The sequence below is a fragment of the Mobula birostris genome, chromosome 5 (genome assembly GCF_030028105.1).
Source record: "Mobula birostris isolate sMobBir1 chromosome 5, sMobBir1.hap1, whole genome shotgun sequence".
Lineage (NCBI taxonomy): Eukaryota > Metazoa > Chordata > Chondrichthyes > Myliobatiformes > Myliobatidae > Mobula > Mobula birostris.
Genome location: NC_092374.1, coordinates 41,558,558 through 41,581,473, shown reverse-complemented (window position 1 = coordinate 41,581,473; position 22,916 = coordinate 41,558,558). Strand labels below are relative to the sequence as shown.

The window sequence follows — 22,916 nt, the reverse complement described above, 5'->3', positions numbered from 1 at the left end:
TTCTGCTGCAATCTCCCTGTAACCTTTCACACTCTGACTAATCAAGAACCCATCAAACTCTGATTTAAATAAACCCAATGACTTGGCCTCCACAACTCCTTGTGGAAGTGAACTGAACATTCTCTGGCTATAGAAACACCTCCTCATCTCCATTGTAAATGGACATCCATCTATTCAGAGGTTGTAGCCCCTGATCCTAAACTCCACCAGTATAGGCAACATCCTCACCACATCCAGTCTATCTAGGCCTTTCAACATTTGATAGATTTCAATGAGATCTTCCCTCATTTTTCTAAATTCCAGCGAGTACAGGCCCAGAGCCATCAGAGCCTTTCATTCCTGGAATCATTTGCGTGAACCTCCTCTGAACCCTCTCCAGTGTAAGCACATTCTTTCTCAAATAAGGGACCCACAACTGTTCATAATAGACAAAGTAATGCCTCACCAGTGCCTTATGAACCCCTCACATTACATCCTTGCTATTATATTCTAGTTCTCCCAAAATTGCATTTCTCTTCCTCACCATTGACTCAACCTGCAAGTTAACATTCAGGGAATCCTGCACGAGGACTCCCAAGTCCCTGTGCACCTTGGTTTTTGAATTTTCTGCACTTTTAGAAAACAGTCTACGCTTTCGCTCCTTCTACCATACACTTCCCAACCCTGTATTCTATCTGCCACTTCTTTGCCCAGTCTCCTAATCTATCCAAGCCTTTCTGCAGCCTCCCTGTTTCCTCAATACTACCTGCCTATCCATCTATCTTCCTATCATCCAACTTGGGAACAAAGTCATCAATTTCATTATCCAAATCATTGACATATAATGTTAAAAAAGTGGTCCAACACCGATCCCTACGGACACCACTAGTCACCAGCAGCTAAGCAGAAAAGGCTCCCTTTATTCCTACTCTTTGCTTCCTGCCAATCAGCCAATCCTCTATGCAAAGCTCAAAGTAAATTTATTATCAAAGTACATATATGTCAAGATATACAACCCTGAGTTTAATTTTCCTGCAGGCATACTCAATAAATCCATAATAGAATCATTGAAAGTCTGCACCACCTGGGCAGTCAACCAGTGTGCAAAAGACAATAAACTGACCAAATACAAAAACAATGGAAGAATAATAAGAAGAAATAAATAAATAAGAAATAAGTATCGAGAACATGAGATGAAGAGTCCTTGAAAGCGAGTCCATAGGTTGTGGGAACATTTCAATGATGAAGTGAAGTTCAGTGAAGTTATCCCCTTTGGTTGAGGATACTAACTGTTCCTAAACCTGCTGGTATGAGTCCCGAGGCTCCTGTACCCCCTTTCTGATGGCAGCAGCAAGAAGACAGCATGATCTGGGAGGTGGGGGTCCCTGATGATGGATGCTGCTTTCCTGTGACAAAGCTCCCTATCAATGTGCTCCACAGTGGTGAGGGCTTTACCTGTGATGGACTGGACCATATCCACTACTTCACAACATCCATTGATTCTCCTTCGTCTATCCTGCCTGTTATTTCCTCAAAGAATTCCAATAGATTTTGTCAGGCAACATTTCCCCTTGAGAAAACCATACAGATTTTGGCCTATTTTCCATTCAAGGGCATTAGTGTTTCCATACCAGGCTGTGATGTAGCTAGTATCTTTCTTGTCATACCATGGGCTCTTATCTTATTAAGCAGCCTCAAGAGTGGCACCTTTGTCAAATGCCTTCTGAAATTCGAAGTTCACAACATCCATCGATTCTCTTACTTGTTATTTCCTCAAAAAATTCCAATAGATTTTGTCAGGAAACCATGCAGACTTTGGCCTATTTTATCATGTGCCTTCAAGTACCCTGAGACCTCATCCTTAATAATCAACTCCAACATCTTCTCAACCACTGAAGCCAGGATAACTGGTCTATTAATTTCCTTTCTTCTGCATCCCTCCTTTCCTGAAGAATGAAGTGATATTTGCAATTTTCCAATCTTCCGGATCCATGTCAGAATCTAGTGATTCTTGAGAAATCATCACCAATATCTCTATAACCTCCTCAACCACCTCTTTCAGAACTCAGGGACATAGTCCATCTGGTCCAGGTGAGTTATCCACCTTCAGATCTTTCATCTTCCCAAGCACTTGCTCACCCATGACACTCTTGAAATTATGGCATACTGCTAGTGTCCTCCACAGTGAAGGTGCATGCAAAATTTTCCAGGGCACCTTCAAAAGGGCAAACTCATGGCAGAGCAGATTGATGGATACAATTAAATATTCCCGTTTCAGCCTGCTACAGCTGAGAACAACAACAGCATCCAAGGTCTATAGAGTTAATAAAGAGGTTTCAAGGTGATTGAATAATCTAGCGCTGCTTAAAACCGACTGAAATAATACCGACTGTGGCCATAAGTTCCTAGCTAGGACACCTTGTCAGAAACGTGGTTGTTGCTCGGGCCTAAAGTTTGTTTAGAAAAAAAAAACGTTTTTGACTACCAATACCATGTCTTGCTGGCAAACATAGAGCCTCTGGTAAATAAAACCAACAATCTCAAAGCTAAGGTGCCGCATTAGAGAAACATTAGGACAGCATGCGTCCTCTGATTTACGTAATGCTGGTTAACCCCTTGCTCACTGGACGCAGTGATTCAGTTTGATGGGTTCACTATACACCATCGAGATAGGACCATCAAATTTCTCAAAAGCAGAGATGGGATATGCCTCATGATCAACTCCTCTTAGTGCACAAATGTCTCAGTGATGTCCCAGTTCTGTTCACCAGACCTGGAGTGTATTATAATTAAATGCCTGACGCAGGAGATTTCAGTGATCTTTTTGGTTGCGGTGTACATTCCACTTCAAGCAATATCAAACAGGCTCTAGGTGATCCGAGCGATGTGATCAACATGCAAGAAACAGCAACCTCTGACACCTTCACCATTATCTTGGGGGATTTTAAGAAGGCCAGTTTGGAAAAATCACCAATTATCATCCACAAATCACTTGTAGTACCAGAGGAAACAACACACTGGACCACTGTTACACTGTGGGTGCTTACTGTGCTATTCCACACCCACACTTTGGAAAGTCTGATCACCTAGCTGTACTTCTACTCTGAGCATAGACAGCACCAGCAGTGAGGACCAAGAAGGTATGGACAGGGGAAGCACAGGAGCGCTTACAGGACTGCTTTGAATTGGTGGACTGAACTGTATTCGGGGATTCATTTTCGAACCTGGATGAGTATGCTGCAGTTGTTACCAACTTCATTAAAAGTGGATGAGTGTGCACCTGTGAAAATTTGTTGCACATTCCCAGACCAAAAGCTGTGGATGAACCAGGAGGTTCATTGTCTGCTGAGGGTTACATCTGTGCCATTTACATTTGGCGATCCAGGCCTGTACAAGAAAGCCAGTTATGTCTTGTGGAGGGCTATTTCAAGAGCAAAGAAACGATTCCGAGTGAGGTTGAAGGCAACATCAGATGCCTGTCAGCTCTGACAGGGTTTGAGGGCATTACTTCCTACAAAGTGAAATCCAACATCATGAATGGCAGCAATGCTCAATTCCAGACGAGCTCAATTCCTTTCTGCCCACTTTGAAGGGGAGACAATAACTACAGCTGTTACACCTTCATAAGGCAACAGGCCCCGATGGAGTACTTGGAAAGGCTCTGAAAACTTGTGTCAATCAACTGGCAGGTGTGTTCAAGGCCATTTTCAACCTCTCATTGCTACAGCTGGAAGTTCCCACCTGCTTCAAAAGGGCAAAAATTATACCTCTGCCCAAGAAGAGTAGGGTCAGCTTCCTTAATGACTATTGTCCAGTAAACTGTCTTGTCTCCCTTTCTCTTCACCATTTACACCTCGGACTTCAGCTACTGCACAGAGTCTTGTCATCTTCAGAAGTTTTCGGATGACTCTGCCATAGTTGGATGCATCAGCAAGGGAGATGAGGCTGAGTACAGGGCTACAGTAGGAAACTTTGTCACATGGTGTGAGCAGAATTATCTGCAGCTTAATGTGAAAAAGACTAAGGAGCTGGTGGTAGACCTGAGGAGAGCTAAGGTACCGGTGACCCCTGTTTCAATCCAGGGGGTCAGTGTGGACATGGTGGAGGATTACAAATACCTGGGGATACGAATTGATAATAAACTGGACTGGTCAAAGAACACTGAGGCTGTCTACAAGAAGGGTCAGAGCCGTCTCTATTTCCTGAGGAGACTGAGGTCCTTTAACATCTGCCGGATGATGCTGAGGACGTTCTACCAGTCTGTGATGGCCAGTGCTATCATGTTTGCTGTTGTGTGCTGGGGCAGCAGGCTGAGGGTAGCAGACACCAACAGAATCAACAAACTCATTCGTAAGGCCAGTCATGTTGTGGGGATGGAACTGGACTCTCTCACGGTGGTGTCTGAAAAGAGGATGCTGTCTAAGTTGCATGCCATCTTGGTCAATGTCTCCCATCCACTACATAATGTACTGGGTGGGCACAGGAGTACATTCAGCCAGAGACTCATTCCACCGAGATACAGCACAGAGTGTCATAGGAAGTCATTCCTGCCTGTGGCCATCAAACTTTACAACTCCTCCCTTGGAGGGTCAGACATCCTGAGCCAATAGGCTGGTCCTGGACTTATTTCATAATTTACTGGCATAATTTACATATTACTATTTAACTATTTACGGTTCTATTACTATTTATTATTTATGGAACAACTGTAACGAAAACCAATTTCCCCCAGGATTAATAAAGTATGACTATGACTATGACACTTGCATCTATAATGATGAATTGCTTGGAGAAGTTGATCATGGCCAAAATCAACTCCTGCATCAGTAAGGACCTGGACCCACTGCAATTCGCCTATCGCCACAATAGGTCTACGGCAGACGCAACCTCAACAGCTCTTCACAAAGCCTTAGATCACCTGGACAATACAAACACCTATGTCAGGATGCTGTCTGTGGAACATAGCTCAGCATTTAACACCATCATTCCTACAGTCCTGATCGATAAGCTACAGAACCTGGGCCTCTGTACTTCCCTCTGCAATTGGATCCTTGACTTTCTAACCGGAAGATCACAATCTGTGCGGATTGGTATTAAAAACTCCTCTTCACTGACGATGAACACTGGCACACCTCAGGGATGTGTGCTCAGCCCAGTGCTCTACTTTCTCGATACCTATGAGATATGTGGCTAGGCACAGCTCAAATGCCATTTATAAATTTGCTGATGATACAACCATTGTTGGTAGAATCTCAGATGATGACGAGAGGGCCTAAAGGAGTGAGATACACCAGTTAGTTGAGTGGTGTCACAGCAACAACCTTGCACTCAATGTCAGTAAGATGAAAGAGCTGATTGTGGACTTCCGTAACGGTAAGATGAGGGACCACGAACCAATTCTCATAGAGGTATCAGAAGTGGAGAGAGTGAGCAACTTCAAGTTCCTGGGTGTCTAGGTCTCTGAGGATCTAATCTGGTCCCAACGTATCGATGCAGCTATAAAGATGGCAAGACAGCGGCTATATTTCATTAGGAGTTTGAGAAGATTTGGTTTGTCACCTAAGACACTCGAAAACTTCCACAGAGGTATCATGGAGAGCATTTGGACATGCTGAATCACTGTCTAGTTTGGGGAGGGGGGGGAAGAGAGGATACTGCACAGAAAAGAGCTACAGAAAGTTGTAAAATTAATTATCTTCATCTTGGATACTAGCTTCTGTAGTATCCAAGACATCTTCAAGGAGTGATGTAGAAAAGTGGCGTCCATCATTAAGGACCCCATCACCCTCTTCTCATTGTTACGGTCAGGAAGGAGGTACAGAAGCCTGAAGCTGCACATTCAATGATTCAGGAACAGGTTCTTCCCCTCTGTCATCTGATTCCTAAAAGGACATTGAACCCATGAACACTACCTCCCTTTCATTATTTCTGTATCATACTACTTTTACCTTAACTATTTAATACGCATAAATACACTTACTGTAATTGATTTACTTTCTTCTTTTATTATAATATATTGCATTACACTGCTGCCATGAAGTTAACAAATTTCACGACATATGCCAGTGATATTAAATCTGATTCTGATTCGGAAATACTTATTTAGTTCATCCACCATTTCCTTGTCCCGAGGGCGTCCAAATGAGACTAATATCCTTGCAGGCAGATTTGCTCGAGCTGTTGGGAGTGGGTTAAACTAATATGGTAGAGGGATGGGAACCAGTATGATAGAGCTGAGGATGAGCCAGCAGCTTTACAAGTAGATGATGTTATATATAAAATGAATGTAAGGAAGGACATGCCAATGATTGGGTACAACTGCAGACAGACCAAAGAGTTAAATTGCATCACAGACACAAAATTCCTGAGGACAAATAATGCAGGACTGAAGGTGCTATATTTAAATGCACGTAGCATTCGGAATCAGGTGGATGAACTTGAGGCACAATTAGAGATTGGTCAGTATGACGTTGTGAGCATCACCGAGTCGTGGCTGAAAGGTGGTCATAGTTGGGAGTTTAACATCAGAATCAGGTTTATTATCACCGGCATGTGACGTGAAATTTGTTAACTTAGCAGCAGCAGCTCAATGCAATACATAATCTAGCAGAAAGAGAAAAAAAAATAATAAACAAGTAAATCAATTACGTATATTGAATAATTATTTTAAAAAATGTACAAAAACAGAAATACTGCATATTAAAAAAGTGAGGTAGTGTACAAAGCTTCAAAGTCCATTTAGGAATCGGATGGCAGACGGGAAGAAGCTGTTCCTGAATCACTGAGTGTGTGCCTTCAGGCTTCTGTACCTCATACCTGATGGTAACAGTGAGAAAAGGGCATGCCCTGGGTGCTGGAGGTCTAATGGAGACTAATGATAAAATAAGTCAAACTCAGAATGGTTTCTGTAAAGCAAAATCTTGCCTTACAAATCTGTTGAATTATACAAGGAAGTAACAGGCAGGGTGGACAAAGGACAGGCATTTACTTGGACTTTTCATAAGGTACTTGATAAGGTGCCTCACATGAGGCTGCTTAATAAGATAAAATCCTGTGGTGTAATAGGAAAGATACTGGCATGGATAGAGGAATGGCTGACAGGCAGGAGGCAGCAAATGGGAATAAAGGGGACCTTTTCTGGTTCGCTGCCAGTGGCTAGTGGTGTTCCTCAGGGGTCATTATTGGGATTGCAACTTTTCACATTGCTTGTCACCGACTTAGATATTGGAATTGATGGCTTTGTGGCAAAGTTTAAAAATGATACAAGGACAGGTGGAGGGGTAGGTGGTGCTGCAGAAGCAATGTGACTGCAGCAGGACTTAGACAAATTGGAAGAATGGGCAAAAAAGTGGCAGATGGAATATTGTTGGGAAATGTGCGGTAATGCATTTTGGTAATAGGAACAATAGTACAGACTATTATCTAAATGGGGAGAAGATTCAGACATCAGAGGTGCAAAGGGACTTAGGAGTCCTCATGCAAAACTCCCAGAAGGTTAATTTACAGGTTGAGTCTGTGGGAAAGAAGACAAATGCAATGTTGGCATTTATTTCAGGGGGTATAGAATATAAAAACGAGGAGGTAATGCTAAAGCTTTACATTCTGGCTGCACTTGGAGTACTGTCAACAGTACCGGGCCCCTTATCTCAGAAAGGATGTATTAACATTGGACAGAGTCCAGAGGATGTTCACGAGGATGATTCCAGTAATGAAGGGGTTAACATATAATGAGCATTTAGCAGCTTTGGGCCTGTACTCACTCGAAATTAGAAGAATGCATGGGGATCTCATTGAAACCTACCAAATATTGAAAGGACTAGATAAGGTGGATGGGGAGAAAATGTTTCCTCCGTTGGTGATATCCAGAGCTAGAGGGCACAGCCTCAAAATTGAGGGGCAACCCTTTAGAACAGGAGTAAGGAGTAAATTTTTTAAACCAGAGAGTGGCGAATCTGTGGAATGCTCTGCCACAGACTGTGGTGGAGACTGTCTGTGGGTATATTTAAAGCGGAATTTGCTAGATTCCTGATTAGTTGGGGCATCAAGAGATGTGGTGAGAGGGCAGGCATATAGGTTGAATGGAATCTGGGATCAGCAGCTCTTTTGTCATACTGATACATCTGACTTTAGCTTCTCCCTCTCTAATTGCAGGGTGAATTTTATCATATTATGATCACTGTTTACTAAGGGTTCCTTTACCTTAAGCTCCCTAACAAATCCAGTTCATTTAACAAAACACCCAATCCACAACAATCTTTCCCCTAATGGGCTCAACCATAAGCTGCACTAACTAATGCCAACTCATAGGCATTCTACAAATTCTTTCTTGGGATCCAGTGCCAACCTGATTTTCCCAATCTACCTGCATATTGAAGTCCCCCTGACTATTGTAACATTGCCCTTTTGACATGCATTCTCTACCTCTTGTAATTTGTAGCCCACATCTTGGTGACTGTTTGGAGGCCTGTATAAGACTCCTATCAGGGTTTTTTTTTAACCCTTGCAGTTTCATAACCCTATCCACAAGGATTCTACATGCTCCGATCCTATGTCACCTCTTTCTAAGGATACGATTTCATTTTTTTACCAACAGAGCCAACCCACCCCCTCTACCTACCTGCCTGTCCTTTCAATGCATTGTGTGCCCTTGGCTGTTAAGCTCCCAACTACGATCTTCTTTCAGCCATGTCTCAGTGACGTCCACAAGGTCATACCTAACAATCTCTAATTGCACTACAAGAGCATCTACCTTATTCAGTATACTGCGTGCATTCAAGTATAACAGCTTCAGTCCTATATTCGTCACCCTTTTCCGTTTTATCCCCATCTTATACTTCAACTCATCCCTCTGACTTCAATTTTGCCCTATCATCTGCCTGTCTTTCCTGACAGTCTCACTGCACATTGCATCTAGTTGTACACCAACTGCCTCTTCTGCCCTATCGCTCTGGATCCCATTCCCCTGCCAAATTAATTTAAACTCTCCACAACAGCTCCAGCAAAACTGCCCAAAAGGATATTGGTTCCCCTTGTGCAGTCATGCCATCCCCAGAACAGATCCCAATGATCCAAAAATCTGAAGTCCTGTCCCCCGCAGCTGTTCCTCAGCCATGCATACATCTGCCAAATCATCCTATTCTTACTCTCATTGGTGTGTGGCACAGGCAGCAATCCAGGGATTGTTACCCTGGAGGTCCTGCTTTTCAGCTTTTTACCTAACTCTATATATTCTCCCTTCAGGACCTATTCCCTTTTCCTACCTATGTTGTTAGTGCCAAGACTTCTGGATACCAGCCCTCCCCCTTTAGAATACCGTGGACACAACCCGAGACATCTGGAATCTCGTCTCCATTACCCTAACTATAAAATCCCCCACCCCTACCTACCTTCCCTTCTGCGCCGCAGCACCACACTCAGTGCCAGAGATCCAGTCACTGTAGCTCTCCCTGGTAGGTTGTGCCCCCAGCAGTATGCTTATTATTGAGGGGAACAGTCACAAAGATGCATTGCACTGGCTATCCATTTCCTTTCCCTCTCCTGACCTGCCTCCTGCAACTTAGGGGGTGACCACCTTCCTGAAGCTCCAATCTATCACCTCCTCATTTTCCTCTACGAGTCAAATGTCATTGAGTTGCAGCTCCAGTTTCTTAACGCGTTCTCTGAGGAGCTGCACCCCAGTTCACCAGGTGCAAATGTGGTTATCCGGGAGGCTAGAGAATTTGACGTTCATGCCATCAGGTAGGAATCAGAATCAGGTTTGATATTACTGGCATATGCTGTGAAATTTGTTGACGTAGCACAGCAGGACAATGCAGTATATGATAAATATAGAAAAAATAAATTACACGAAGTATTAATATGTATATTAAATAAATAATTTTTTTAAAGTAGCGCAAACACAGAAATAATAAAAAAGTGAGGTAGTGTTCACGGGTCCAATGTCCCATTTAGAAATCAGATGGCAGAGGGGAAGAAACTGTTTCTGAATTGCTGAGTGCGTGCCTTCAGCTTCTGTACTGCCTTCCTGAAGGTAACAATAAGAAGAGGTCACGTCCTGGATGATGGGTGTCCTTAATAATGGACACTGCCTTTCTAACGTGCCGCTCCTTGAAGATGTCTTAGATACTATGGAGGCTAGTATCCACGATGGAGCTGACTAATTTTACAACTTTCTGCAACTTATTTCGACCCTGTGCAGTAGCACCCCATCCTCCCCCCCTCCACCCCATACCAGACAGTGATGCAGCCTGTCAGAATGCTCTCCAGGGTACATTTGTGGAAGTTTATGATTGTTTAAGTAACAAACTAAGTCTGCTCAAACTCCTAATGAAATATAGCCGCTGCCTTGCCTTCTTTATAGCTGCATCGATATGTTAGGACCAGGTTAGCATATCTTCAGAGACATTGACACACAGAAACTTGAAATTAGTCATTCTCTCCACTTCTGATCCCTCTATGAGGAATGGTTTGTGTTCCCTCATCCCTCGTAGGAGGCTACCTGTGCGATTTTACTCCTCCACCTTGAGCGTGGCTTCATGGTGGCAGAAGAGAAGGACATGGACCAACTTGTCGGAACAAGAATGGGGATGTGAATTTCTTTCCAATCCTGATGAAGAGTCTCAGTCTGAAACATTGACTGTTTATTCATTTCCACAGATGCAGTCTGATATGCTGAGTCCCCCCCAGCATTTTGTGTGCTGTCATTATCATAGCCCCAATGGAGGGTCTCAACCTAAAATGGTGACTGTCCATTTTTAGATTATGAGAACACTAAGTCCTCTTTTATTGTCATTTAGAAATGCATACATGCATTAAGAAATGATACAATGTTTCTCCGGAGTGATATCACAGAAAACAGGACAAACCAAAGACTAACACTGACAGAACCACATAATTATAACATATAGTTACAGCAGTGCAAAACAATACCATAATTTGATGAAGAACAAACCATGGGCACGGTAAAAAAATCATCATGAGGTGGTGCCTAACCCACTGAGTTCCTCCAACTCCTTCGTGTATTACTGTCATTATCACATTGCCGCTTCTGGGAGCTTGCTGTGCATAATACAATTACCATTGATCCTATCATAAATCAGTGACTACACTTCATTAGTTACTTCACTGAGTCAAATACTTTGGGATACCCTGAAAGAGGCAATTTAAGTGCAAGTTTTTTTCTCTCTCTGTTGTCAGGCATGTATAGCTCTGACATCAAGTACACTGCCGCCCCTTTACACATTTTGCTGCAGAAAAGACCAACGGTTTCTAATACCTTACATTTTTTGAATGACGTTAGAATTCACAAACATAACCATATCATTTGAGAGTTTAAAATAAAAACAGAAAATGCTGAAATATTCAGCAGGTCAAGCAGCATCTAATGCCAAAGGAACAGAGTCAATATTTCAGATCAGGTCATCAGAGCTGATGAACTGCACTGCTTCCAAGACATTGCAGAACTGAGGGCCATTTTTTTCCAGATCTGGCAACTAGGTAGAAGAGAACCAGCGCAGTTCTTCTGGTGTCCTGGCTGCTGCCTGACCTGCTGACTACATTCAGTATTTTGTGTTTGCTTCAGATTTCTAGCATCTGCACTTTTTATTTCCTTGATTAGACAGTTCACCGTACTGAACAATACTGAGTGACTTGCATGACTAACATACCTTTCTGGTCATTACTTATTGTGCAATGTCACATCATTTTAACATTCTGTTAATCTAAAGGCTGATTTATACTTGTGCGTACTAGCTTACGCCGTAGCCTACGCAAGTGGGCTACGCCGTTGTGAGAAATTATACTTGTGCGTTGGTGTGTCTGTGTCGCTCTGCAATTCACCGCCAAAATGCTAGTTGGTGATGGGGATTCTATCCAACTGTGTTGAGTTTCTTCGTGTTGAAACTCAACACGAAGAAACTCAAACTTCAGACAATGGCAACTGAAACTGAACAAGGGTGAATTTTCTGTGCTTGTCCGGCCACTGAGAGACATGGAAGAGGAAATGCATTTCAAATATTTTCAGACGTCGGCAGGTAGATTTGACGATTTGGTTCATCATCTCCAACCATTTATTTTGCATCAATGTATGCACAGTATACTCAGAGACTGTCAATCACCATTCGAGTTTTAGCTTCAGGTGGAAGTCAACAGGCTGTAGCAGCTAGCTGCAAACTGGCGTTAAGCACAGGGTCCTCCATAATTTAGGAGGTCTGTAAAGCTTTATGGAAACATTGCAGCCAGAGTTCCTTCCCTGCCCTTCAGTCGCCCAATGGAAAGCTATTGCAGCGTAGGAGGAAATGTGATGCTACCAAGCGGACCAATCACAGTTGTTGAGGTCTGCGTCGCCGTGACGCGTAGTTTCATTTCTGGGGAGGTGCGCACCAGGCTACGGCGTAGGGTACGCAGCTACGCCGTACCTATGGTGTCAATTTGACGCACAAGTATAAATTGGCCTTTACCTTAAGGCAAAGAAAGTGAAGGTGTAGGGACAAAAAGAGGAGCAGCTGCACCAGATGAACTCCTTTGAATTCTACCCTCATGACAGGTAAAAATTAAAACTCCCCAACACATCACCAGCACCAACTTACTCGCCATCAAGGGCCTACAGTATGTTCTGAAAGTGGCTGGAAAAAGGCCAGCAATATCATAAAGGATCTCACCCACCCTGCTTATTGGACTTTTTGTCCTACCTCAAGATGAGACTCAAAAACAGGTTGATCAACACCTGAATCCATTAACCCACTGCACACACACACACCACCTAGCATCACTTAATGTGCATACAATCAATCTATGTGTATAAGTTATTTGTATATTGTGTTTTATAGGATTGCTTTTGTATTTATATTTATTGTGGTTTTTTAAATTGTGCTTTTATGCTTTTTGTGTTTTTTTATACTGCACGAGATCCAGAGTAATAATTATTTCACTCCTTTACACTGACGTCAATAAACAATCTTCAATGAAACATCTGGTGAGCCAAAATCATGTGCTGCAATACCTGAAGGGGAAAAAGATTGATGTGAAAAATTTTTCACAATCTCTAAACCCATCGATACACTTAATCTCCCGATCAATCAAAATGACCCAATTTATCAGGAAGGGCGTCCACTCTTGATGGATCAAGTAGCCAGGTGTGCTATCCACCTGCAACATACCTGCTGAAGTGTGCAGCAGAGGGGCTGCAGGAACTGGTTCCACTGGTGGTGGGGGTGCTGCACTGAAGAAGAAATCTTCATCTCCTCCAATGAGGTCGGTGGAGCTTTCCTGAGGCGCTGCAGGGGTGCCAGAAAACAAATCATTCAGCAGATCAGCGTTGCTGGATATACTCTTCATTTCTGTTGCTGGAGGAGGCACATCTGGCTGCACGTCCCTATTCAGCCCCAGTAAATCCACATTATCCTCAGGAGGTAGTCCTGAACTGTGCTCTGCTGCTCCATCAATGTCTACTTCGAAGAAAAAATTGACTTCGTTTGTTTGTTCTGGCTGACTGGGGCTTTCAGGGTCATCGATCCTTGCTAATCCACGCTCACTGGAGAAAGCTGCAAACTCATCATCTAAAGGACCACCTTCTTCCACCAAGCCTGGATCATCTTCATCTAGAGAGTGTCCTTCAGCTGTCCTGGAGTCATCTCTTCCCTCTAATAAATAAAAAAGAGTTAGGTCTAAAGTGACTCAGTCATACAACCCAATAAAATCTCCACCACTTCACTTAGTCACTGTCTTTCAATGCTAACTGGTAACACATTAAAGTTTCAAGGGCATTAGGTCTCCTCCTCGTCATACTTCTCATCAGTGTCTGTGAATCAATGAGCCATTTGACCGTGAATAGTTAAATTTATCTTTAGCTGGTTATGAAACAATGGCACTTCCCAGCAATGATAGTTTCCGAGGAGACACTGGATTGCATAGCGGGAGAGTGACTTCAAAAGCAGCAAATAGGGGCAGTTACAAATGCCACAGTTCCTGAAGAGACATTGGATTGTGCATAATTAAGCACTTGGCAATGACCAACCAAAAATTAGGTTTAAGCAGAGCGGCCATTGTATGAGTGGGCCAGTGTTAGAGTGGAGAGTTCTGGCATTGGCTCATAGAGGCTTCAGCAAGGAAGCGCCGAAGGCTGTAGGTAGATTTTTATCATTTAATTTTTCTTTCAGTGGGGCAGCAGGCAAGATAGTGGAATGCTCCTCTTGTGAGATGTGGGAAGGCAGAGAGACTTCCAATGTCCCTGACAATTATACCTGCAAGAAGTGCATCCAGCTGCAGCTACTTTCAGACCGTTACGGAATTGGAACTGGAACTGAATGAACTCCGGATCATTCAGGAGGCTGAGGGGGTTGGTCATCAGGACATACAGCCAGGCAGTTACATTTAAGGTGCTGGACAGATAACTGAGTGACCATCTGGAGGGGAAAAGGGACAGGCAGCCATTGCAGAGTACCCCAGTGGCAGTTCCCTTCAACAACAGATATACCACTTTGGATACTGCTGGGGGCTGACCTAGCAGAGGAATGCCATACCGCTCAGGTCTCAGGCACTGAATCTGGATCTGTGGCTCAGAAGGGAAGGAGAAAGAAGAGGTATGCTGTAGTGATGGGGATTCATTCGTCAGGGAAAGGATTGGAGGTTCTGTGGATGAGAACAAGATTCCCGAATACTATGTTGCCTCCTCCCAGATGCCAGGGTCTGGGACATCTCGGATTGAGTCCACAGGATTTTTAAGCTGGGAGACTGAGCAGCCAGAGATCACGGTCCATGTCAGCATCAATGACATGGGTAAAAAGGGTGATGAGGTCCTGCAAAGTGAGTTCAGGGAGTTAGGTGCTAAGTTAAAGGACAGACTTCAGGGCTGTGATCTCAGGATTGTTATCCATGCCACATGATAGTGAGACCAGAAATAGGTACAGTGGTATGCAAAAGTTTGGGCACCCCTGGTCAAAATTTCTGTTACTGTGATTAGATGAGCGAGTAAAAGATGACCTGATTTCCAAAAGTCATAAGGTTAAAGATGACACATTTCTTTAATATCTTAAGCAAGATTACTTTTTTATTTCCATCTTTTACAGTTTCAAAATAACAAAAAAAGAAAAGGGTCCGAAGCAAAAGTTTGGGCACCCTGCATGGTCAGTACTTAGTAACACCCCCTTTGGCAAGTATCATAGCTTGTAAACGCTTTTTGTAGCCAGCTAAGAGTCTTTCAATTCTTGTTTGGGGGATTTTCACCCACTCTTCCTTGCAAAGGCTTCTAGTTCTGTGAGATTCTTGGGCTGTCTTGCATGCACTGCTCTTTTGAGGTCTATCCACAGATTTTCGATGATGTTTAGGTCAGGGGACTGTGAGGGCCATGGCAAAACCTTCAGCTTGCACCTCTTGAGGTAGTCCATTGTGGATTTGAGGTGTGTTTAGGATCATTATCCTGTTGTAGAAGCCATCCTCTTTTCAGCTTCAGCTTTCTTATAGACGGTGTGATGTTTGCTTCCAGAATTTGCTGGTATTTAATTGAACTCATTCTTCTCTCTACCAGTGAAATGTTCCCTGTGCCACTGGCTGAACAAAAAGCCCAAAGTATGATCGATCCACCCCAGTGCTTAACAGTTGGGGAGTTGTTCTTTTCATGAAATTCTGCACCCTTTTTTCTCCAAACATACCTTTGCTCATTGCAGCCAAAAAGTTCTATTTTAACTTCATCAGTCCACAGGACTTGTTTCCAAAATGCATCAGGCTTGTTTAGATGAAATTTCTGACGCTGAATTTTGAGATGAAATTTCTGACGCTGAATTTTGAGATGAGGACGCAGGAAAGGTTTTCTTCTGATGACTTTTCCATTAAGGTCATATTTGTGCAGATGTCACTGTACGGTAGAACAGTGCACCACCACTCTGCTAAATCTTCCTGAAGGTCTTCTGCAGTCAAACGGGGGTTTTGATTTGCTTTTCTAGGAATTCTACGAGCAGTTCTCTCGAAGTTTTCTTGGTCTTCCAGACCTCAACTTGATCTCCACCGTTCCTGTTAACTGCCATTTCTTAATTATATTACGAACTGAGGAAACGGCTACCTGAAAGCGCTTTGCTATCTTCTTATAGCCTTCTCTTGCTTTGTGGGCATCATTTATTTTAATTTTCAGAGCGCTAGGCAGCTGCTTAGAGGAGCCCATGGCTGCTGATTGTTGGGACAAGGTTAAGGAGTCAGGGTGTTTATAAAATTTTGAAATTTGCATCACCTGGCCTTTCCTAACGATGAGTGTGAACAAGCCATAACCGTAACAAGCTAATTAAGGTTTGAGACCTTGGTAAAAGTTATCTGAGAGCTCAAGTCTCTTGGGGTGCCCAAACTTTTGCATGGTGCTCCTTTCCTTTTTTCACTCTAAAATTGTACAAAACAAAAATAATACACTAATCTTGCTTAAAATGTTGAAAAGAATGTTTCAGCTTTAACTTTATGACTTTTGGAGATCAGTTCTTCTTCTACTCTCTAAACTATTCACAGTAACAGAAATTTTGACCGGGGTGCACAAACTTTTGCATGCCACTGTAACAATGTTGCTAAGGAGATGGTGCAAGAGGGAGGGCTTCAGATTTTTGGATCATTGGGCTCGCTTCCAAGGAAGATGGGACCTGTACAGAAGGGACGGTTTGCATCTGAATTGGAGGGGGACTAATATCCTTGCAGGAAGGTTTGCTAACTGCTACACCGAGTGCGGGGATTGGGGGGTGGGGGGGGAAGTTTTTAACTGGAGTTGCTGGTGGGTGGGAACCAGAGCTCCTGAGCAGACAGTGGAGAGATTGTGGGGAAAACTGTGTTAAGCCTATATACAAAATCAGGAAGTGAACAGTTGAGCATAGTGGGAATAATGTTCTGAGTTGTGTATATTTCAATATAAGGAGTATTGTAGGGAAGGCGCACAAGCTTAGGGCATAGGTCAGCATGTGGAATTATGACACTGTAGCCACTACTGAGACTGGTTGCAGGAGTGGCAAGGGCAGCTCAATGTTCCAGTTGACCCTTGCTTTACATGTGATAGAGTGGGAGGGATTAAAGGGGTGCAGTAGCATTACTAGTCAGCAAAAATGTCATGCCAGTGTTCAGACAGGATGGTCTGGAGAGCTTGTCTACTGAAGCTGAGGAATAAGAAAGGGATGACCACATTAATGGGATTATATTATAGATCACCTAACCTCTGGAATTAGAGGAGCAAATGTGTAGAGAGATCACAGACTATTGCAAGCAGCACACAGATATGATTTTACCTTTCGACATATCCCATACTATAAAAGGACTAGATGGGATAGTTTATCAAATGTGTTCAGGAAAATTTCTCTAATCAGTACTTAGAGATCCCAACTAGAGAGAGTGCAATACTAGATCTCCTATTAGGGAATGAGATATGGCAGGTGACAGCTTGTGCAGGGGAGCACTTCACATCTAGTGATCATATTGCCATTAGTTTCAAGATAATTATGGAGAAGGATATGTCTGGTCCTCAGGTTGAGATTCAAAATTGGAGAAAGGCCAGTTTTGAAGGTATCAGAAAGGATCTGACAGGTATAGATTGAGACAGTTTGATTTCTGGCAAAGGTGAACCTGGTAAATGGAAAGCCTTCAAAAGTGAAATTGAGAGTATAGAGCTTGGATGTTCCTGGGAGATTAAAAGGCAAGAATAACAGGTTTAGGGAACCTGGGTTTTCGAGAGATATTGAGAAAAAAGGTGTATAGCAGGTACAGGCAGGAAGGAGCAAATAAGGTACTTAAGGAGTATAAGAAATGCAACAAAACAATTAAGAAAGAAATCAGGAGAGCGAAAAGGCGGCATGAGATTGCTCTAGCAGACAAGGTGAAGAAGAATCCCCAAATGCTTCTACAGATATATTAAGACACTCTAAATCCTTATTAGTTTATCATTTCTTCACAAAGTACTTGCCTTAATTTTTCCACCAAAGATTCTGTGTAGCAGCACAGAGTTACTGACAGGTATATCTGATTTCACATATGCAAAATCATACAGTATATGTTTTATGTTAGCCAACTAACTGGAATTACTTAAGAGCAGAGATTGAGAGAAGACTAGCTTAATGTTCATAATGAAGATGTAAAACTAACCAAGAATAGTGGATAACACTTTGTGAATTTGACAGCAAGGAAACTTGGCTCTTAATAAGCTCTTTAGTAACTCCACCAACCTCCTTTTCATAGTTTTAAGTCACAACTCATGTGGAAAAAGTATTAAAATATTGTTAATGAAGTAAAATCACCGTTCACTGGTCTAGCCAAGATTTAAACAATTCATCAAAATCGACCATCACTTACCTTCCCAATTTAGTGTTTCAAAAAAGCTGTTGGAGGTCTCACTGTTTGGATGGGAAGTCTCATCTTCACTTGTATTCTCTGAAGCATGGTTGGATTTGGGTGTCTCTGCATCATACTGTGCTGTTGACCCTGGCTGTCTGGGCAACTCAGGCTTTCCTTTATTAGTCAGAAAAAATATTCATGAATCTCAGAATTCTCTGCAGTTATAACTATTTTAGTATTTTTTAAATATTAGGTAAAGCAAAATAATTCTCACATTTCATCATTACTTAAGAATAAATACGGAATAATGGAAGTAAACAAAGAATGTAGAACAAGTACAGCACAGGAACTGATCCTTCAGATGTCATTCTAATTATTCCCAAATACCTACACAAGGTTCATATCCATAGCCCTCCTTTCTCTGCCTGTTCACGCGTGCCTGAATCTCTTATACATTATTGTATCTGATTTTACCACCTTCCATGGCAGCATGATCCACTCGCCATATAAATAAAACTTCCCTCGTAAATCTCCTTTAAGCTTTATCACTTCACCTTAAGTCTAAGCTCTCTAGTCCGTGACATTTCCAACTGGAAAAAAGGTTCTAACTATCTACTTGATCTATGTCTCTCATACTTTTCTATACTTCTATCACCTCTCCTTTCCGTGTACAACACTCCAGTGAAATTCAGTAGAATACAGAACCAAAATCCCAACTAGATGTCTTTACTAAACAAATTTGATGTATAATACATGTCTAATGCAGTAAGATTACCAGCCCCATGCGATTGTTTTGACTTGCTAAGAAACATGAAAAGTGCATTTCTGTATCGTGCCAAGAAACACTGCTAGAATAGTGCTCACAAAACTTTTTACACTCTACCTGAAGAATTTCCTTGCACATGTATAGCAACTCACATTTCATGATCTAGAATTCTTGTTTAAAACAAATTGTGAAAAGTTATATGATTAATGTGTCAGGGATAGGTGGAATAAATGCAAAGATGAGTTCTAATGCTCCCTAGAGCACAGCATGAATGAGCAAGAGACCAGAAAACACTTGAAATTCTTTAGCAAGGCCACACTACTGAACTTTCAAAACAATTCGACTACTACAGTGATCAGATTCATGTGACACAGCGGATCTGCAATTGGCCCATGATGTTCTGCCAAACATTTAATGAAGTTTCTTTTCTTGCTCATTCCCCAAAGCCCTATGTGTTCTTCCCCTTCAATTACAGACAATTCTCTTTGAGTAGTACATCTTTATTGGTTTCTTTCATCCTTGTGATAGTGGATTCTATAAAAATCAAAGAAATCAAATGGGCGAGCCACATGTCCACCTGTTCCTTCTTGCTCTGCCATTCAAAACCATGACGACCAATCCTATACTCCACCTCTGTCTTCCTGCAGCCCTCACCTCTTCATATCCAAATATCTATCAATCTCAGTCATAAATATACTCAACAAGTAAACATCGCAGTCTGCACAGGATTTTCAACCTTCTGTAAATGAAATTTCTCTTCATCTCTGTCTCAAATTCTAGGATGGTGCTCCTACTTGGCATTTACTATCATTTCCTCTCAGAATGTTGCAAGTATCCATGAGAGCATCTATTTTTTTCTAAATTCTGATGAGAATATATTGACACCTTTAATCTCTCAGACCAAGACCAAGAATCAGTCAGGTGAACCTATGCATTGATTTGAAGGCATAAATATGCTACTGTAGTGCAGGTTCTGAATCTGTACTCAGCACTCCAAATTACTTTTCACTGAATCCTTGTACAATCCCAGCAAACAGCCCCACATCTCTACTCCAATCGACTTGTACCAAAGGGCAACAGAGCTGCTTAACTGTGCTATATTGGAGATTGTTTTCTGTGTCTCATGACTCAGAGCACCACAGCACTGTCCTCACTGGGATTTAATATTCTTTCACCATTTAATGGACATTGATTTTGTGTTCCATAAACAAAATAAAAATCTTCACATTATACTGCACCATGTTATACTATACCTACTATCTTCTCTTCCCTTTATTTGCCCATCTTCCTTTGTATAAGTCTTTGCAACTGTTACAAATCATTCATCAAACTCTGAGATATTACACTTTTCCTTTACCGAACTGTTGCAGAATTTAGGAAGCTTTGGAAATCTGAGGTAAGTTAGCAAACAGAATCCAAAATTGGCTGGGTAAAGGCAGAGAGCAGCGGTGGGTCTCGATTTTTAAAAGAAAAAAACCTATCTGCTAGCCCTCCCACCATTGAACCTTTGTGTACATCCTCACACTTGCTAAAGGTCACTCAATGCAAGTTAAACACTCAGAAAAACTTAAAATGTAATTTCTTCAATCCTCCCTACACAGAAAGAATTAAAAAGCATACTACTCTTACCAAGCACCAATATCCCTTTTGTTGACAGCACTGAGACTGTTTGGCATCTCTAATATGAATGCACACAAAAGACCACTATGCCTGACAATCTGAATCATGCTTTTTGTGCTACGATTAGATTTGAACTGCAGCTAACAGTATTCCACCCACACTTAATCCATGATCTACTGATGTTTTTTTCTGCTTCCTATCTCTCAGTTCTTTCTAATAGTAGATAAAATATACTGTTTCTGCAAAAGTAGTGGGATTTTTATTCACTTGATTGAGAGAAGGATATCTGATTCTTTAAGTTAACTTCAAAGGGCTAATTAATTCCTGAAGATCCAGCGTCAACTTCTCTCTTGCTAGTTAAAATAAATCCACAATTGTTTAATATTGTTTGGTGGGAATACTCATGTCTTCCAAAGAGGAGAAGTGAGACTGTCAGTAGAAGCATTTACTTTGACAAATGCTTTAATTTTGAACATACAAGCTTGACTCCTGGGGCGAGAATGGGTATTCACACAGTACTGCTAATGGAAAGGATGGATACTCACACAACACATCCAAAGTACAGTATTAGTTTCAATTTACCAGCGCTACAGCTGCCAGTTGCTCCCTCGAACAGACAATTTCTCAGACAATTTTAACCGCTAGCAAACTAACCTTCCAGAGATTGGGAAAAGAGTTAAGGAATTGCTCCAGGGACCATGAATCAACTTGAATAGTCTTATTTTCCCTCCAGTCAGTGAAGGAAGCCATGAAATCCAAAATCTAAGACATGAGCATTTTTAACCTGAGAAATGAAATAATAATGGCTATCGTTTTCAGAATCACTGTTAAGTGAGAGCAGTGTATGATTACACAGAGTTATATGTTGGTTATCCATCAAGACGAAAGGGACAAAAAGAAATGAAGAATTCTCATAGAAGTATCCCATTGTTTGCAAAGGTTAATACATATATAACCACTCTTCAGGGAAAAACACAATCTGAGATCTGGAGATTTACAAAGTAAATCAATCGCTTTATTAAATTCTATTTGAAATACTCTGAATTGCTCTGTATTATTAATTTCCAATATGTATTTATCTACCTGCCTGTCTCCTTTATCATCTATTTTAACATGCTTTTGTATGTATTCTTGGTGTCGCATGCCAGGCAATTGTCACACTTGTTTTGTCATATTATATTTTCCAGATAATAGAATTCCAGAAATCTTCCATCCCTCATTCATTCCTCACATTTTTGCCATTAGCTACATAGACAAACAGCCTGGATTGAGTTTCCAGCATCTGCAGATTTTCTATTGTCTGAATCGAGATTTGGTGCTTAAACATACCGAATTTAGAAAGCATCTCTTGTTGTTCTTCACGACTAGAGAAAAGGATTTTGGGATTGAGACCCTTTGTCATGAAGTTTTCCCATGGTGGATTGTTACTTCTGGAATTTTCTTGAGGCTCCACCTCTACTTCCAGAGTTACTTGGAAGAGATCTGGGTATTTCTCCTGGATGTCACATGCATCAAGATCATACCTGAAACACAGAATTGTCAGAGCCATTTCAAAACTAAACCAAACCCATGAGTTAGCTTATTCCTAATGCGCTTTCATGAGGTTGGCTTATTAAACCTACTTTTCCAACTGATGTGCACCTACAGAGTTGTTAGGAAGAAGATTCCAGGATTAAATGCAGAGGCTGTGAAGGAACAGGAGTTGAAATAGTGAGTGAGCTGTAGATGGTGGTATTTTCATGTGACAAATGCCGTTGTACCCCTTAGAATAAGGACTATGGGCTTGGGAATTGCTTATATTCTAACACAGGCTCAATTACAACAAAACACCAATTTCCTTCAATTTTCTAAATTAGATGAGTCGCCATAATCTGTGAATTTTGCATTTAGCTGCTATTTTAGACAGCAGTGACTCTTCAGAATTCTGTTCCTTGAGGTCAACATTTAAACCTACGCAGCAGCAATAAGTCCTTTCTCTGACCATCAACAACAACCGAAGTATATGATCAAATTCATCTGATTAAAGATTATGAAATCATCTATCAAATGTTTTGATTTAATTGTTCATTCCTGTAGCAGGGATGATTCAGCTTGAGAGATTGCACCGTTAATTCTTGGCTGTAAATGTTTTCCTGCCATTTTATTTTTGCAGTTTGCTGCTGATTTTATCTTCAAAATAAATAAGAAAAAAGAACTTAGATTTACCATTCAGCCCTTAAAATTTGATCTGCGTGCGTAAGCATGTATATGTTATTATCTCAAAATG

At 41.7% G+C, this 22,916-nt stretch overlaps 1 protein-coding gene across 4 annotated transcripts in view; it reads right to left on the bottom strand.

Annotated features, from left to right (window-relative positions):
• The window catches only part of gak (cyclin G associated kinase), a 126,693-nt gene that overhangs the window by 21,079 nt on the left and 82,698 nt on the right, over window positions 1–22,916 (bottom strand). For all 4 annotated transcript variants that reach the window (XM_072257962.1, XM_072257964.1, XM_072257965.1 and 1 more), the window contains exons 19-21: window positions 21,980–22,173; window positions 18,283–18,438; window positions 13,137–13,619 (exon numbers count right to left, since the gene is read on the bottom strand). In XM_072257962.1, the coding sequence (XP_072114063.1) occupies window positions 13,137–13,619; window positions 18,283–18,438; window positions 21,980–22,173 (833 nt within the window). The remainder of the gene's footprint in view (window positions 1–13,136; window positions 13,620–18,282; window positions 18,439–21,979; window positions 22,174–22,916) is intronic.